The sequence below is a fragment of the Pelophylax lessonae genome (assembly GCF_965119305.1).
Source record: "Pelophylax lessonae genome assembly, chromosome: 7".
Taxonomy (NCBI): domain Eukaryota; kingdom Metazoa; phylum Chordata; class Amphibia; order Anura; family Ranidae; genus Pelophylax; species Pelophylax lessonae.
The window spans coordinates 270,242,884-270,261,229 of record NC_138774.1 but is presented as its reverse complement, the minus strand read 5'-3'; the positions used below and the strand labels follow the sequence as shown (position 1 = coordinate 270,261,229).

General features: G+C 44.5%; 1 protein-coding gene across 1 annotated transcript in view; it reads right to left on the bottom strand.

The window, feature by feature from the left end:
- Nucleotides 1-17,996, bottom strand: part of SLC27A4 (solute carrier family 27 member 4) — a 45,604-nt gene extending 27,608 nt beyond the window's left edge. The window contains exons 1-3 of the mRNA XM_082264657.1: nucleotides 17,821-17,996; nucleotides 7,286-7,680; nucleotides 4,590-4,748 (exon numbers count right to left, since the gene is read on the bottom strand). Of these exons, the coding sequence (XP_082120783.1) occupies nucleotides 4,590-4,748; nucleotides 7,286-7,680; nucleotides 17,821-17,981 (715 nt within the window). The 5' untranslated portion in view covers nucleotides 17,982-17,996. The remainder of the gene's footprint in view (nucleotides 1-4,589; nucleotides 4,749-7,285; nucleotides 7,681-17,820) is intronic.
- Nucleotides 17,997-18,346: the final 350 nt, after the last annotated feature.

The window sequence follows — 18,346 nt, the reverse complement described above, 5'->3', positions numbered from 1 at the left end:
AGTGCGTATTTTGCAGATGTTGCGGAAGTTGAGGCGACAAGATTTGGACAGTGTTTGGATGTGGGGCTTAAAGGAGAGTTCAGAGTCCAAGACTACACCTAGGACCTTGGCATGTGAGCACGGGGTAATAGTTTTGCCATTGATTTTGACAGAGAGATCAGGGGAAGGGGCACTTGGGGGAGGAAAAATTATAAGCTCGTTTCGGATAGCTTGAGTTTGAGGAAATAGTGTGACATCCAGACTGATAGATCTGCTAGTAAATTTGTGATATGTGACAAGACTGAGGGAGTGAGCTGAGGGGTAGAGAAATGGATTTGGGTGTCGTCAGTGTAGAGATGGTATTGGAAGCTGACCTAGAGGAGGAGGTGTAGATTGAAAACAGGGGAGGTCCAAGAACAGAACCTTGCGGGACCCCGACAGAGTTTTTTTGAGGAGGAGGGGGTGGACAACTGTATCAAAAGGCAGAAGAAAGATCCAGGAATACGAGTACAGGATAGTGTCTATTGGATTTGGCCATTAGTAGATCATTTGTTAGTTTTAGAAGAGCAGATTCTGTGGAGTGCTGAGGACGAAATCCAGACTGAAGGGGATCAAGAAGGCTATTCTCAGCAAGGTGGTCGCTTAGTCGGTTGTAGACCAGACATTCAAGGATTTTGGATGAAAAGGGGAGCAAGGAAATGGGGTGTAGGTTGTGAAGATTGGTGGGGTCCAGTGAGTGCTTTTTAAGTATGGGGTTGGCTAGTGTATGTTTTAGAGAGTTGGGGAAGATGCCAGAAGAAAGGGAGAGATTTAAGATGTTGGTTAGAGAGTGTAGAATAGAGGCAGAGGGTGAACATAGCATTAGAGAGGGAAAATAATCCAGATGGCAGGTGGTTAGTTGGATGTTAACAAGTAGTTTAGCAACCTTGTCTATAGTGGTGGGGTTGATTGAGGGGAGTAATGATTGTACTTGTGGGCATGAAGTGTGAAGCATGGAGGGTAACTGAACAGCAGAGCTCTCCTCATGAATTGTACCAATCTTCTGTTTGAAGTGATTAGCGATCTCCTGGGCAGTGAGTGACTTAGTGGGTGGAGGCAGTGGAGGACGAAGCAGGGAGTTGAAGGTAAAGAAGAGTTGACAGGGACGGGATGAGAAGTTGTTAATAAGAGTGATAAAATAGGTCTGCTTGGCAGCGCAGAGGCTGGAATTGTATTTTTGGAGGGCAGATTTAGATTGGTTGAAATCTTTTTGAGATCTAGTCTTACATCACAGGCGCTCAAGCAACATGGCTATGATTTTTCAGAATTCTGTTTGCCAAGGTTGAAGGGGTCGGGGCCAGATTCTGTGTGTAGTGAGGGGGGTCAATGTGTCCAAGGAGGCTAACCGAGAAGCATTGTAGACAGAAGAAGTGGCTAGGTCGGCGCAGGACAGGGATGAGATTTTGTCATAGAGGTGGTCGGTAGCAGAGTAGAGTAGAGAAGGGTTGAGAGGGCGAAGGATTAACTGTTAAGCGGTTGGAGGGAGAGGAGGAGGAGGAGAGGGAAAGTGTGAAACTAATAAAAGGTAGAGATCAGAGAAGGAAAGGATAGTTGGATAGGTTGCACGAAGTACATACATGGGAGAAAACAAGGTCAAGGATATTGCCTTCAGAGTGAGTAGAAGCATGTATCCATTGCTTCAGGTCAAAGGAGGAGGCTAGACTGAGAAGCTTGGAAGTGTTAGAATAAATAGGGATGTTGAAGTCACCGAGAATGATAGCAGGGATAGCGGGAGAAGAGCGAAAGGGTACCTAGGCAGAGAAGTCATCAAAAAAGGTTGATACCGGTCCAGGGGGCCGGTAGATCACAGCTATCCTTAGAGAAACTGGAGAGAAAAGACGAATGCAGTGTGCTTCAAATGAGGAGAGTGACAGAGATGGAGGTGGGTGAAGTACCTGAAAGGTGCTATGTGGGGCTAGAAGGAATCCGACAACCTCCCTTGCATCCACTAAATCTGGGGAAGTGAGTCCTGAGAAGACCACCATGGGATAGGGCAGCAGAAGACGCAGTTTCAGATTCAAAAAGCCAGGTTTCGGTAATGGTGAGTAAATTAAATGAGTTAGCAATAAAGAGGTCATGGAGAGAAGTGAATTTGTTACAGAGAGTGTGCATGCCAAAGAGCCCAAAAGAAAGGGAGTCTGGTCTGGGAAGAAGAGAAATGGGAACTAAAATTGTGTGGATTGCGGCTGGTGCCAGAGGGTGCAGGATAATGGGTGCATTGAGTACAGTTAAATGATGGAGGCCCGGGGTTTGGGGATTTATCTCCAGAAGTTAGGAGAAGCTGAAGGGTGAGGGAGGTAGTGTGAGTGCGATTTATATGAAGGGATATGCCCCAGTGTACTGGAGATATTTTGTGCATGTGGATTTAGAAATAGCAGGAGTTGCTGAGTGCAATAATAAGGAGAGGACAGAAGTGAGGGTGATGTATGCAAGCTGTGGGGTAGAGAAGAGGGGTGAAAGAGAGAGAGTTTACAGATACGGCTGTCAGACGGAGTGGTAGAGAGTGCATGTTATAAGGAGAAAGAGCTTAACCACTTGCCGACAAGCCGCCGTAGATGTACTGCGGCAGGTCGGCTCTCCCAGACAAAACCCCGTACATGTACGGCGCTCGCCTAGGAGGAGCTAGGGGGCAAGCACGCGTTTGTCAGCGGGGAAGCCAGTGCGGGTGTTAGGCGGCTCCGATGGCCGCCTGACACCGGCAATCTCCCGCTACTGACAGAGAAGGACGGATGGCTGATGTAAACACAGCCGTCCGTACTTCTCCCTGAAGTGATCACAGATGTCATGTGATCCTGCTATATAGGATCACGTCTCTTTGAAGACTTCACAAGCCACGCCCCCCCACAGTTAAAATCACGCCCCTAGGGTCACATTTAACCCCTTGATCACCAATACTGTTAATCCCTTACCTGCCAGTGTCATTATTACAGCAACAGTGCATATTTTTAGCACTGATTACTGTAGTAATGTCACTGGTACCCCCAAAAGTGTCATAAATGTCAGTTAGGGGTCCGATCTGTCCGCCGCAATGTTGCAGTCCAGCAAAAAATAAAAAAAATTAAATAAAAATCGCAGATCGCCGCCATTACTATAAAAAAATAAATAAAAATGACATAAATCTTTCCCGTAATTAGTAAACGCAATAACTTTTGCGCAAACCAATCAAAATACGCTTATTGCGATTTTGTTTACCAAATATATGTAGCAGAAAGCAAATTGGCCTAAAATGTTTAAAAAATTTAGATTTTTCCTTTTTTTTTTTTAATTGAGAATTTCATATAAAAGAATGTGAAAAATATATTTTTTTTTTCAAAATTGTCGCTCTATTTTTTGTTTATAGCGCGAAAAATAAAAAATCGCACAGGTGATCATATACCACCAAAAGAAAGCTCTGTTTGTGGGAAAAAAAAAGACGTAAATTTCGTTTCAGGTACAGCGTCACACGACCATGCAATTTACCGTTAAAGTCACGCAGTGCCGTATCGCAAAATAGGGCCTAGTCATTGAGAAGCAAAATCCTCCGGTCTGGTGGTTAAAGGGTCACCTGTAGTCTGTGTGGTGTTTTTCTCAGTATTTCCGGTGTTCAATTGCTTTGTGCATTCGCTGAAGTGCAGAGTCAGTAGTGCTCCCACTTCTAGAAATACCCTCACTTTAAGAAAGATCCCCTACAGCAAAAGGGCCCCTGCGAATGTGCCTACCCCCAAAAGATGCTTAGAATTATACTGATAGGGATGGGTGCATTCCAATTATCTATTTAGAAGTCAAATAAAAGAAAGCTGGCTAAACAGAGGAAAATTCTCACTTCATAAACAGACTAACAAGAGGGCACTGAAGACCAGGCTTTGATTTGGGGTGGGACAAGGGACAAATAAAGCATTGCAATGTGGACAGGTCTCCAGATGGTTAAGCAAAAATAACCTACCATCATTATACACAAACATGAGCAAAGCAGATTGCAGTGTTTCAGTTTTGGGTGGAATTGTAGCAGCAAAACATACTTGTGGAGGGACAGAGAAGACATTTTCAGATGAGACATTCAGATTATAAGTGCAGAGCAAGAAGTGCTCACACTCACAAACTGTATATTATATATAAACATATATTTTTAACATTTTTGCATATTTCTCAGCCTTGTCCCATTCATAGAGTAACATAGTGCATTGCAAGCACAAGTTCTTGTACAGTTAAGCATGGGCAAAGTTTTTTTGGCCATACATTTCTTCTGGATCACAGGACTACATTGACATTTGTTCTCCTGTGACCCAGACACAGCTATTGCCCGCTACCAGCTGCTGGGGCACAGCCGTGCCAAGCTCGGGAAGGATGCTAACAATGTTATCAGGATCCACCCTGTTGCCAGACAGACAGCTGGCTCTGCCTTTCACTGAAAATATATGATTTGGGGGTCTTTGACAAAATAAAAAAGCTGTAAGTGAAAAATGAAAAAACACAAAAAAGTAAAAATGCTCCGGCTACTACAGGTGAAGATCAGGGCTTGGCAAGCAAAAAGGGTAATAAAATCAACATAAAAATAGTGCATGTATTCCACTGTATTCTTGGTTGATTCATACCTGTAAATTCCCTGCCAGGATCTTTGGGAGGAAGGCGAGAAGCACTCTGCAGTAATGGAGCCAGGAATTCTGTTCCGGGGGGAATCGTTGATGGGTCACAGTCCCCCAAGCAGTAGAGGCGTGTGGGTTTACCCATCATGGAGTACACATCAGTCATGGCTTGGAGCATAAAAAGAAAATGGAAAAGGAAAGCATGAAAATTAGAAAATAAAACCTTTTACTGTGGACCAGCAATTTATACACAACATGATCACACAAATGGACAAAAGTGCATTCTTCCTCGTTTCATTACCTCCTCAAAAATTAGATGAATCCATTTTAGTGTAAAGGTGGCAGAGCTACATACACCGCCAGTACCCACAGGATAATCTCCACCAGCCTCCACTACAGTTAGGGTAGGGCTTACTATACCTATAACATTGGCTTGGGTCAGTGTGAAGCCAAGCACTGAATTCTGCAGAATCCAAAGGCATACTGCACTCCAAACTGTGGCCCTTCACTTGCCTTTATCTGGCCCTCAGAGCACTATTTCTTCTTCCTGACACCAATGAAGAGGCACCATTCCTTCCCACTAACACAAATAATGAGGCACTATTCCTCCCACTGACGCCAACAATGGGGCACTATTCTTCCCACAGATACCAATGATGGGGCACAATTCCTCCCAATAATACCAATGATGGGGCACGATTCCTCCCAATAAAACCAATGATGGGGCACGATTCCTCCCGATAATACAAATGATGGGGCACGATTCCTCCCGATAATACAAATGATGGGGCACGATTCCTAGCAATAATACCAATGATGGGGCACGATTCCTCCCAATAATACCAATGATGGGGCACGATTTCTCCAAATAATGGGTCACGATTCCTCCCAATAATACCAATGATGGGTCACGATTCCTCCCAATAATAACAATGATGGGTCACGATTCCTCCCAATAATACCAATGATGGGTCACGATTCCTCCCAATAATACCAATGATGGGTCACGATTCCTCCCAATAATACCAATGATGGGTCACGATTCCTCCCAATAATACCAATGATGGGGCACGATTCCTCCCAATAATACCAATGATGGGTCACGATTCCTCCCAATAATACCAATGATGGGGCACGATTCCTCCCAATAATACCAATGATGGGGCACGATTCCTCCCAATAATACCAATGATGGGTCACGATTCCTCCCAATAATACCAATGATGGGGCACGATTCCTCCCAATAATACCAATGATGGGGCACGATTCCTCCTGATAATACCAATGATGGGGCACAATTCCTCCCCACTAACACCAATAATGAGGCACTATTCCTCCCACCGACACCAATGATAGGGCACTATTCACTTCTCCTACTGACCACAGGGCACCATGTATTTTTCTTACAGCCTCTGGCCACTAAGCTTGAAGCATTATTTAATCCCACTGACCCTGGGGCATTTTCAACTCCTGCTGGCCACACTCTGGTCCCCGTAAAGTCTGAAGGACAGTAATCCGGCCCTTTATTAATAAAGTGTGGAGACCCCTGCTGTATACAGATAATAGAGCAATAATGACTTTCATATCTCTGAGCCCTGATTGATGTTCATTCAGGGCCGGTTTACACCAGAATGCAGGTGTTTTTGTGGGAGTCCTGCCCGGTTCAGTTTTGCAGCCCACTCATTTGAACTGGCTGCAAAACGCACTAGACCGCGGAAACATTAGTGCAGGCACTGCTTGCTCAGAACGCACAGCACCAACCACATAGTACTTCGATACCATGCGATCTGGTGCCTGCAAACGTGCTGCATTTGCAATCTGCATTTTGGGTGCCATTGACTATACAATGGGGTTAATTTACAAAAGCCAAATAGAAACCATGCACTCTGCAAGTGAAGTTTCTCCAGAGCTTAGTAAATTAGTTAAAGCTTCACTTTACAAAGAATACCCAATCACATGCAAGGAGATGATGGATGCACACAGGATTAGATAATGGAAGTTTCCAGAGATTCCCCCCCCCCTGCAACTTTACTTGCCTTTCGTAAATCAAAACTACTGGCACCAACGTGCAGATCACAAGGGCAGGGTGTTACCGCTAGGGTGGAAACCATGCACAGAACGTGCCTTTCCCGCACTGAGTCTTGGTGTGAATCAGTCCTCAATGAAACCTGCACTGATGGGAGGCTTCATATGAGAAAGCTAGCGGTCTGCCTCTGCAAAACAAGCACCCAAGTATTGTATTTTACCTGTCCACCACACTCCATCTGCCGGTAATCTGGGAACCCCATTTTTTTCTCACCTGTTTGTAGAATTGAATTACAAAAATTACCTGGGAGACTGGAAACCAGTGCTCTGACCCAAATGCCTTTAAAAAGAAGCAATAATCCTCTGATACAATTAATCCAGCTATTCAATAACATCCCTTGCAACAATTCCTTATCGGCTACATAGCAAGATACAGTAATAACACTCGAATGCGTTTCGGCCAAAGCCTAACGTATAGCATGCTATGAGTAAAGCTTCAGCAGAAACGTGTTAACAGGTTATTACTGCATCCAGCTATGTAGCCAATAAGGAATTGTCGCAAAGGATGTTACAGAGTAGCCAGTTTCATTGTATCAGAGAATTATCAACCACTCCCACTGCAGTCCCCGTTACATTCCCATTACAGCCCAGTTACTGGTGTCCAGTTATTTCCCCCTCACCTTGGGACATTTCCCGACCGAACACCACAGCCTTGGAGTTGGACACACTAAAGCAATGCTCTAAGGCATCAAGCCGCAGGTTGAAGTTGATCAGAGCTGCTTCCACTCCGATTTTTGCCATGCCAAGCCATAAGCCCACATACTCATTGCAGTTCTCCATGAACAAAGCGACAACGTCCCCACTACGGAAGCCTTCAGCGTATAAAAAGTTGGCAACGGCATTGGAGAATTCATCTAGTTCTTTAAATGTCCACGAAGCACCCGTCCCCTCAAAGATCAACGCTGTTTTGTCTGGATGGCGGGTGACGCATTCCTTGAATATGACAGGGATTGTATTCTTCTCTCTAAGGTGACGTTTTACTTGCAGCTTCACACGGACCAGCGTCATAGCACCTCTGGGAAAATTAAAAAACAAAGGTCTGAGCTTCAATTAATAGTCAGGAGACTGTTCATTAGGCTCTATAGATGCTGGAACATAATGGCGGGCCTGTTTAACTTACCACATCTTACATAATTTTACCATTAACCACTTTACCTCTGCTCACAGTAATATTACTGCGGCAGAGTGGCTCGTTATCGTCTGACGACGTAGTACTACGTCGTCAGACACTCCCCCTTCTGGGCGGCGCTTGCGCGCCGCCGGAGGCTCGCTCCCGCTGTTTTCATTCACAGCGGGAGTCGGGCCAGGGGAGGAGCAGCGGTGATCGCCGCTGCTCTTACCCGATCGTCGGGGATCGAGTCTGGAGATCCGCCCGCTGTGTGTAAACACAGCGGGCGGATCTCCATAGTGACAGGGAGTGACAGATCGGACTGTTCAGCATAGCTGGACATCCGATCTGTCCATGACTCACTCAGTCACCTCCCCCCCTACACGTCAGTAAGCACCAGGCATACATTAACCCCTCCCTCTCCAATAAAATTAACCCCTTCCCTGCCAGTGTCATTTTTACAGTAACAGTGCATATATATAGCACTGATTACTGCAGTAATTTCACTGGTACCCCCAAAAGTGTCAAAAATGTCAGTTAAGGGTCCAATCTGTCCGCCGCAATGTCGCAGTCCCGCAAAAAAAAAATCGCAGATCGCCGCCATTACGCGTTAAAAAAAAAAACACCAAAAATGACAGAAATCTTTCCCTTTGTTAGTAAACGCAATAACTTTTGCGCAAACCAATCAAAATACGCTTATTGCGATTTTTTTTACCAAACATAGGTAGCAGAAAACAAATTGGCCAAAATTTTTTAAAAAAATTGGTTTTTACATCTTTTTTGGGGGGAATTTCATATAAAAAAATGTTAAAAATATTGTTATTTTTTCAAAATAAATGCTCTTTTTTTGTTTATAGCGCAAAAAATAAAAATCGCACAGGTGATCAAATACCACCAAAAGAAAGCTCTGTTTGTGGGAAAAAAAGGACGTAAATTTTGTTTGGGTACGGCGTCGCACGACCGCGCAATTGTCAGTTGAAGTCGCACAGCGCCGAATCGCAAAAAGTGGCCTGGACGGAAGACAGCAAAATCCTCCGGTGGTAAAGTGGTTAAACAACACTCGCACGGATAACAAACAGCAAAAAGAGTTCAAACAAGTTCAAGTTTCATCTGTAAATGTATTTTCTTCTGTGTGGACCCTCCTTGGTACTCACTATACCTTGTGCAATATGTCCCAGCCCTTTCCGCTATGTGCAACAGGACATTAGTCCTGCTGCAAATAGGTCCCATATTTATCCAAGCTCCTTGGCCTCTAGTTTATTTCTAGGGCAGGCAACATATAATCCTGGGAGGTATGGATTAACAAATCATTTTTTTTTACAAACAGATTTTATTGAAAAAAAAACAGCATATTACAAAAAGACAAAGGAATAACCAAAACTGTGCAATCAGAAAGGAGAAGTAGTACTGAAATGCAAATCATAACATAGTGCAGTGGCAGAGAACAATGCAGGCAATACATCACAGCAGTTCACAGTACATATGCAGAAGAATGCAGAGGCGACCATTAAACGCATGTGTCTGAGCTCTGGAGCCATCGGTCCCAGATCTTATTGTATTTAACAGGGAATCCCCTATTCATATACATTATTTTGTGATACGGGAGGACAGAATTAACTTCCTTCAGCCATAGTTTAACCACTTAAGTCCCGGAAGATTTTACCCCCTTCCTGACCAGGGTTTTTTTTGCGATTCGGCACTGCGTGACTTTAACGGACAATTGCGCGGTCGTGCGAAGCTGTACCTAAACAAATTTGACGTCCTTTTTTTCCCCACAAACAGAGCTTTCTTTTGGTGGTATTTGATCACCTGTGCAATTTTTTGATCATGCGCTATAATCAAAAAAAGAGCGTCAATTTTGAAAAAATAATATTTTTCACATTTTTTTATAAGAAATTCCCCCCCAAAAAAATGTAAAAAATCAAAATTTAACATTTTTGGCCAATTTGTTTTCTGCTACATATGTTTGGTAAAAAAAAAAAAAATCACAATAAGCATATTTTGATTGGTTTGCGCAAAAGTTATTGCGTTTACTAAGGGAAAGATTTTTGCCATTTTTGTTGTTTTTTTTTTTTTTTTTTTTTTTAACGAGTAATGGCGGCGATCTGCGATTTTTTTTTGCGGGACTGAGACATTGCGGCGGACAGATTGGACCCTTGACTGACATTTTTGACACTTTTGGGGGTACCAGTGACATTACTGCAGTAATCAGTGCTATAAATATGCACTGTTACTGTAAAAATTACACTGGCAGGGAAGGGGTTAACTTTATTGGGGAAGGAGGGGTTAAGTATGTCCCTAGGGGCGTGTTTCTAACTGTGATTGGACATGGCTACTGGTGTAAGAACAGAGATCAACGGTCCTACATAGTAGAACCATATGATCTCCATTTTTACACAGGGGAGAAGGACAGGCGGCTTTGTTTACATTAGCCGCCTGCCTTTCTCCCTTCACGGCGAATACAGGATAGAAATCAGATGGCGGGGTTCAGTGCCCTTGACTATTTCCAGGATGGGAAGGGATTCTGGCAGGGATACGGTCGATGGGAACTGGGTCTGAAAAGCATGTCTAATCTGATAGTACCGAAAGAGCATATGGCGCAGGAGGGAGTATGACATGCGGAGGTCAACGAAGGTGCGAAGAGTGGACCCCTGCAAAAGGTGTGTGAGATAGTATACACCCCTGCTGCTCCACTGCGTGGAATCCGGTACCGAACAGAACTCCGGGAGGGCACCATTATGCCACAGAGGGGTAAGGGTGTGCAGCAGGGGGTATTGCATTTTATCCATTACCACCGCCCAAATTTAGCTAAAGTGATACAACATGGAGTCTGCGTTTCCCCCCACTTCAGGACCCTTAGTTCCCCGCAAAATGACCGACAAAGGATCATCCGTCGGGTGGGACCACCCGGGACATAACCGTAAAAGATGAAATAACTGGGACAACTGGGCAGCTAGGTAGTAGAAGTTAAAGTCCGGCAACGCCACGCCCCCGAGATTGGAAGGGTTTTGAAGTTTAAGCCAGGAAAGTTTGCGTCTACTATTTCCCCACACAAACGCCTTAAGGAGGGAATCCATTTGTTTGAAGTACTTTAGTGGTAAGTATATCGGGGAGTGCCAAAGGGCATAGAGGAACTTAGGCAAAAGAACCACTTTTATAAGGTTTACCCTACCCATAACTCCCAAGGGAAGCCTAGACCAGACCTGGATCTTAGTTTTGATCAAAGTATAGAGGGGTTGGATATTATCAAGAATATAATCCTGAGGGCGTGCCGTGACCCAAACTCCAAGGTATTTCATACGAGTTACACGCTGAAGGGGCAGAGCCACAGGGGGTCAGGGTCGATGGGGAGAACCTGAGATTTGTCCCAATTAATTTGCAACCCAGAGTATGTCCCATAGGTTTCAATGAGAGAAAGGGCCGTTGTCAAAGAGCCCTCAAGAGTCTGCCAAATACAACAGTGTATCATCAGCATACATGCTGATCTTCTCGGTCAGAGACCCCACACAGAGGCCATGTATTCCATCGGGTCTGCCGGTCACACGCATGGAGAAGTCCATGAACGAGCCGAGGCGGGAGCGCGCTATTGGCTCCCAGTCTAGTGACGTACCGGTACGTCACTTTGCCTGGCCGGGGCTGACCGCCGCAGTATATGTACTTGCGGCGGTCGGCAACCGGTTAATCTGCTTTTCTCCTGCACGCCACCCATTTAAATGAATTGGGCTGCTCCCAGAGGTGGCATGCACCTCTTCGCTGCCTGTCAAGTGGTCTCTGAGGACCAGTTCACACCAAAGAGGCACAATCTGGATGCATTTCTGCGTGCACGGTTTTGACGCATTTTTTTTTTAAAAGTGATTGTAAAGTCATGTGTTTTTTTTTTTTTTTTAAATAAACATCTCTCCTTTGTGCAGTTGGTTTTGCACAGGGCAGCCTGGATCCTCCTCTTTTTTCCAAGTCCCTCTTCGTGGCTTCTGGCCCCTCCCTCCTGTTGAGTGCCCCCACCACAAGCAACTTGCTATAGGGGCACCCGAGCCGAGCCATAGCTCCGTGTATCCATTCAGACACCGAGCTGCCGTTCAGCCCCGCCCCCCTCTTTCCTAATAGGCTAACTGACTGACAGCAGCGAGAGCCAATGGCACCGTTGCTGTGTCTCAGCCAATCAGGAGGGAGAGTCCTGGACAGCTGAGGGACTTGTGGACATAGCTGGATAGAGATGGGGCTCAGGTAAGCATTAGGGGGTGCTGGGCGGCTGCAAAACACAGAAGGCTTTTTATATCTTAATGCATAGACTGCATTAAGATAAAAAAAAAAAAAAACCTTTTACAACTCTGGTAACCTTAAATAAGGATTTGTTTGTACCAGTTCGTTTTTAGTGTGTTTAGGTGAGTTTTTGATGCGTATTATCGTTCCAGTACAGCCCAGTGCAGAAAAAAACGCAGCATGTTCTACTTTTTTTTTCTGGGACTGAAACACACTGGAACTGACCACACTGGTGTGAACTATGCCATTGAAAACCATATAACCTACTATCCATAGGTTTTTGATGCAGGAAAAAAAAAGGCACTGGACTGGGTGGTGTGAATTTGCTCTGGGAAGTGATTCAAAGGCAGATCGCTCTTCATAGCCACTACCACAATGTTTTTAGTGTGCGAGGTAAAGACAGCGGTGCTGATAATAGCACAAAGCTCTTTTTTGCTTGTGCAAACTTTACTGAAATGTCACAAATTAGGTTCTACAGGACACATCACGCAGACCAGAAAAAAAAAAAAGGGAGGCGGGGGGGGGTCGGGGTACTGCACGCCAATATATTTTTAGTGCACAGCATAGTAGCACAGTGGTATGAGCTGACATGATAGGAAATTAGCCCAAGGCATCTGGTGTGAACGGACCCTTACACAGCGCCATGGTGTCCTTTAGGCCCCTTTCACACTTGGAGTCCGTCGGCGGACTCCCCTTTTCTCAGCAGGAGATAGATCCGCCGATCCCCCGCTGAGCAGGTCTCTGCGCTGTGTGTGAAGACGGAGCTGTCAGGTCCCCGCTCTTCTCTATGGGGGAATCGGATGAGAATGGACCGCCTGTCCGTTCCCATCTGATCCGCCAGACGGATGGAAAATAGGGTTTCCATCCGTCCGGATTTGACGGATCGGATGTCAGCGGACATGTCTCACTGCTGACATCTGATGCCCTATAGAGATGCATGGGGCATCCGATCAGATCCGCCTGAAAAACTGACAGGTGGATCTGAACGGTGGTCCACAAGTGTGAAAGGGGCCTTAGGAAAAATGATAGAACTGCCTCACTAAAGCCTAATTCTGAAGAGTGGCAGATTGGGGTTAGGATGAATTTGCATCATCAGGAGATACCAGTTGCAGTTTACTGCAGTATTGCTCAATGTCAGTGCAGGGGCCGTAGTCCAACACTTATCAGCCCAATTCAAAACACCATCAGAAAATCAAGTCCAAGGACGATGAACCAAATCACATAATCAGAAGGTACAAAGGGTTGTATGGGACGTCTGCTACAGATAGCCATGGAGGCATATGGTTATCTGTTATCACAAACAAAATAAATGGCTTCTATAATTAGAATAATAGACTATTCCTACATTTGCCATGCATAATCATTTAGCAACTTCAGAAGGAAAGTGTTAATTTGGCCAACTTGAGGTGCACAGGTGTCAAATCTCTAGTGCACATTAGAAAATTTAAAGGGTCATGTCACTTTACCCTTTAACCACTTGCCGACCAGTCACGTTGACTGTACTGCAGCAAAGTGGCTCGTTATCGTCTGGCGACGTAGACCTACATCACCAGACATTCCCCTCTCTCGGCGGCGCGCGTGCGACGCCGGAGGCTCGCTCCCGCTGTATTCAGGCACAGTGGGAGTCGGGCCAGGGGAGGAGCGGCGGTGATCACCGCTGCTCTTCCCCGATCGTCGGGTATCTAGTGTGGAAATCCGCCCGCTTGTGTAAGCAAAGCGGGCGGATCTCCTAAGTGACAGGCAGGGTCAGATTGTAGGATTCAGCATAGCTGAACCTGTGATCTGTCCCTGTGTCACATAGTCCCCTCCCCCCACACACGTTAGTAAGCACCAGGCATACATTAGCCCCTTGATCACCAATAAAAGTTAACCCCTTCCCTGCCAGTGTCATTTTTACAGTAACAGTGCATATGTATAGCACTGATTACTGTAGTAATGTCACTGGTACCCCCAAAAGTGTCAAAAATGTCAGTCAAGGGTCCGATCTGTCCGCCGCAATGTCGCAGTCCCGCAAAAAAAAAAAAAAAGACAAATTTCCCGTAGTTAGTAGCTGCGATAACTTTTGCGCAAAACAATCAAAATACGCTTATTGCGATTTTTTTTTACCAAAAATATGTAGCAGAAAACAAATTGGCCTAAAATGTTATTTTGATTTTTACATTTTTTTATGGGGGAATTTCATATTAAAAAATGTGAAAAATATTATTTTTTCAAAATTGTCGCTCTTTTTTTTTTTTTTTGTTTATAGCGCAAAAAGTAAAAAATCGCACAGGTGATCAAATACCACCAAAAGAAAGCTCTGTTTGTGGGGAAGAAAAGGACATCAATTTCATTTTGGTACAGCGTCGCACGACCGCGCAATTGTCCGTTAAAATAACACAGTGCCGAATCGCAAAATAGGCCTGGTCAGGAATGGGGTAAAATCTTCCGGTCATAAAGCGGTTAAAAATACGCTCATTGACAATTTTTTTGTCAAAGACATGTAGCTAAATACATTTTGGCCTAAATATATGACAAAAATTGAATATATTGGATATTTTTTAACTGTCAAAGTAGAAAAATATTGTTATTTTTTCAAAATTGTTGCTTTTTTTAATTAATATTGCAAAAAATGAAAAAAATCGCACAGGTGATCAAATACCACCAAAAGAAAGCTCTGTTTGTGGGGGAAAAAAAAGGACGTAAATTTCGTTTGGGTATGGCATCGCACGACCGTGCAATTGTCAGTTAAAGTCGCACAGTGCCGAATCACGAAAAGTGGCCTGGACGTAAGACAGCAAAATCCTCCGGTGGTAAAGTGGTTAAAGGCAAGGAGACAGGTTCTCTTGAAGGCTCACCAACTCTTGCACCGCTACTTACCTTTCATGTACTCCAGTTTGTCTAGGAGAGCCATGGGTCTTAACCTCATGTGGGCTCTGTGTCGGACCTTACACAGGGTTTTTTCTTTTTAAAGATACAGTATGTTTAAGAAATTTTATAAAACAGATTAAACAATAGCAAAACACAGTGTGCAATGTACAAACAACACACACAAAAAAAAAAAACAAACAACCCCATCAATAAATTTCTCTCTCCGCTCCTCTCCCCTGCAGGGTTATCCTATGTGCAGTTTACAGTCCGTGATTACATAGAATCTACACAACTTCGCCTACTGTTTCACCATAAGCAAGTGTGCCATTTGTCAAAGTGTGACATATAGGTAGTGAGGTATAAACAAATTTTTATACTCGTGGCAATTCAGGAGTAAGGGTCAGAGGACAGGCAATCCACCGATCCCATATTTCATGAAATGTTTTATTTCTTTTCCTATTCTCAAAGGTAAGCTTATATAGCGGAAGTGAGTCATTGACCACAGAGATCTCGTTAAAGATATCGATCCCTTCCATGATAATAGTAGGGACTTCTTTGCATATAAGTAAAGAATACGGAGCAGTCTCTTAGCACTAGAAGGGATGGCTGGATCCCCAAAGATACCCAGCAGACAGTTTTTAGGGGTCATAATGTTTGGCAGACCCAGTGCAGATGAAACAAAGGAGTTTATGTCTCTCCAGAACTTCTGGACCAAAGGCCAGAAGCAGTGGAGAAAGTCAGCATCCCGACTGCAACCCCTAAAACACTCGGCCGACTGAAATAATGCCATCTTAAAAAGTCTAGCAGAGGTGAGATGTTAATGGTGGAAAATTTTAAGTTGTATAATGTGATCTCTAGAGGATATCACTGAAGTACCATATGTATCACTGAATTCAGACCAGTCTGATTCTGTAAGGAGTATATCCATATCTACCCATTTAGCCTGCGCAGTTTGGAATCTAGAGTTAAGCCTCGTACACATGCAACGATTATCGGCCGACCGATCGGCCGTCTTTTGTCCAGTGTTGTTGTGTTGGTTGAAATGTGCTCTAGACTTGCACTGGACTTTTGTTGGCCAACAAAAACCAACTTCAGAAGTGATGTCATGTGATGGTTTACTTTCCGTGTGTTTTTTCTTCTCTGAGCATGCCCAGTCTTGCTCTTCTGATTTTTGTCTGCCGAAATCTGTACTGACTGACGAAAAATCGGCCGTTGTGGTGACGGCCAACAAAAATTTTATAGCATGCACACCAGATTTTTTTCGGCCAAAAAGTCGCAGTCGGTTGTCGGAAGTATCATACTAACAAGCCGAAAATCGGCCGATCGGACGTTGGCCGAAAATTCACGGCCAACAATCGTTGCGTATGTACGAGGCATTAGAATCAGCAATAAGAGCAGCATAATATGTAAAAATAAGCCTAGCAGGGTCAGGGTGTCTCAGAATTTTCTCCATAGGAGAGATCTGAATAGGGTTCTCCAATTAACCAAACTGCGCACGCACTGCATGTCTAAGTTGATAGTAAAGGAAGAGATATGTGTGGGGTAAATCAAAGTCCGCACGCATCTGGTGAAAGGATTTAAAACAGGGATCGAGAGATTATTGGTAACACCGATATATCGGGGGCCGATATGCACTTTCCCCAATATATCAGAATCGGCCCCTGAGGTTACCAATATTGCAGATATTTTGGTAAAGTGCTGTACTGGAGTGATGCCTGCAGCTAGAGGCATCACCCCGGTACCGGCATCCATAGCCAACGGTCGGCTGTCTTGTAATGACAACCGATGCGGTTGAGAAGCAGCCCGGCTGTCATTACAAGTAGTGGGAGGGGACGTCTCCCCCTCCCGCCACCTTCCGCTGCTCGCCAGGGTCTCCCTTCCCACCGGGAGACCCGGGCATCCTACCTGCACGGCCACTGAAGAGAAGACCCGATCAAAGCTTTATTCGGCTCTGATCGGGTCTCCAAGTATAAAACCCGGAAGTGATGTCATGACATCACTTCCGGGTACTCAGCGCCAAATTAAAAGAAACGCGAGCATTCAAAACAGCCAAACTTTGCGTTTTGAATGCTGTTAACTGCAGAGGAGGGGTTTGGGGTCTTTTAGACCCCCAGAACCCTCCACAACAGTACCTGCCAAAAAAATTAAATATTTTTTTTTTTTAAATGTCCGAGAATATCGGCCAATATCGATATCCGATGACCAAAATATCGGTATCGGCAATAAAATACGATATCGGTCAATCACTAATTTGAACCCTTGTAAGGTATATAGGTGACACAGGTATTTAACTCCCCTAGAATACCACTGCTGTGGGTCAGGCAAAACATAACTCTCTGAGATTGGAATTAAACAATAATGAACTATTAGGGGATGTGGACCATGAGTCTTTGGAAATTGTAGCTACTACACATAGAAACAAGGGATAGGGATGTATTTAGCAGCGACATACCCGGAAGATCTGGAGTGAGCCCCTATATAGAGAGCAAAAAATACCCAGCAATAAACACTTGCGCCCAGAATCGTGATCTTTATTCTAAGCAATACAATTTTAATGCTCATTTTATTCAGAATCGTGCAGCCCTACAGTGGACCATATGTGATCATTTGATTTTTTATTTGAACGATGTGGCGTAGGAGGGGGCAGGCAGGACCACTCACGTAGCACATTTCAGCTCGTTGTTCAGGTGCCAGCTGAAATGCGCACAGTGTATGCCCTTTAGCGACCGCATGAGGCGCAAGCAGCAGAAGTTCACATAACCATAAGCGTTAAATACTTACAGCATCTGGGATGCAGCTTCATGGCAACGTTTCAATGCAAAGGCTGCCGTATTTTGCCTCTTCTTATTACAATAATTGCCATTTGCTGTTTTGACCTTTTATGTGAAAGGCTCACTTTAAATCCAGGCTTTCCAATCCAATTCAAGTCATTCTCACCTGACATCCCGTCCTATGGTCTTGTAGAAGACTTTCAGGAACTTCCATCCTCCAGAGCCTAGATAGAAAACCAGGACAGCACCGATGGTCTGAAACCAGGGCAAGCCAACCACTGCCTTGAACAGCAGCAGCAGGGACATACAGGACGCCACCCGAAGCATCCTCCTGCAAAAGAAGACACATGCACGGTCATGTAGTAGAAGCCAGAAACCTTTATACCAACAGCCTGAAAGGCACACCCACACACGTGTCTGTCACAAACCCAACAAACAGGCAGTTCCACATACAGGGCAAAGCTCAGCGATAAGGGAGCTTACAAAAGTCACTTTTTACTCTTATTGTTTGTTTTACCTTGTATGAAAAAAAAAAAAAAAAAAATTAACGTACTCCTACGGAAAAAAAATAAATTAAAAAAAAGTGCATTATTAATTTTTTTTTTTTTTTTGCACTACAGCCTGCAAAGCATTGCAACCGCCATCAGTGCACCATAGGTGGAATGCACAGACTCCTCTCCCAGCTCCAGACC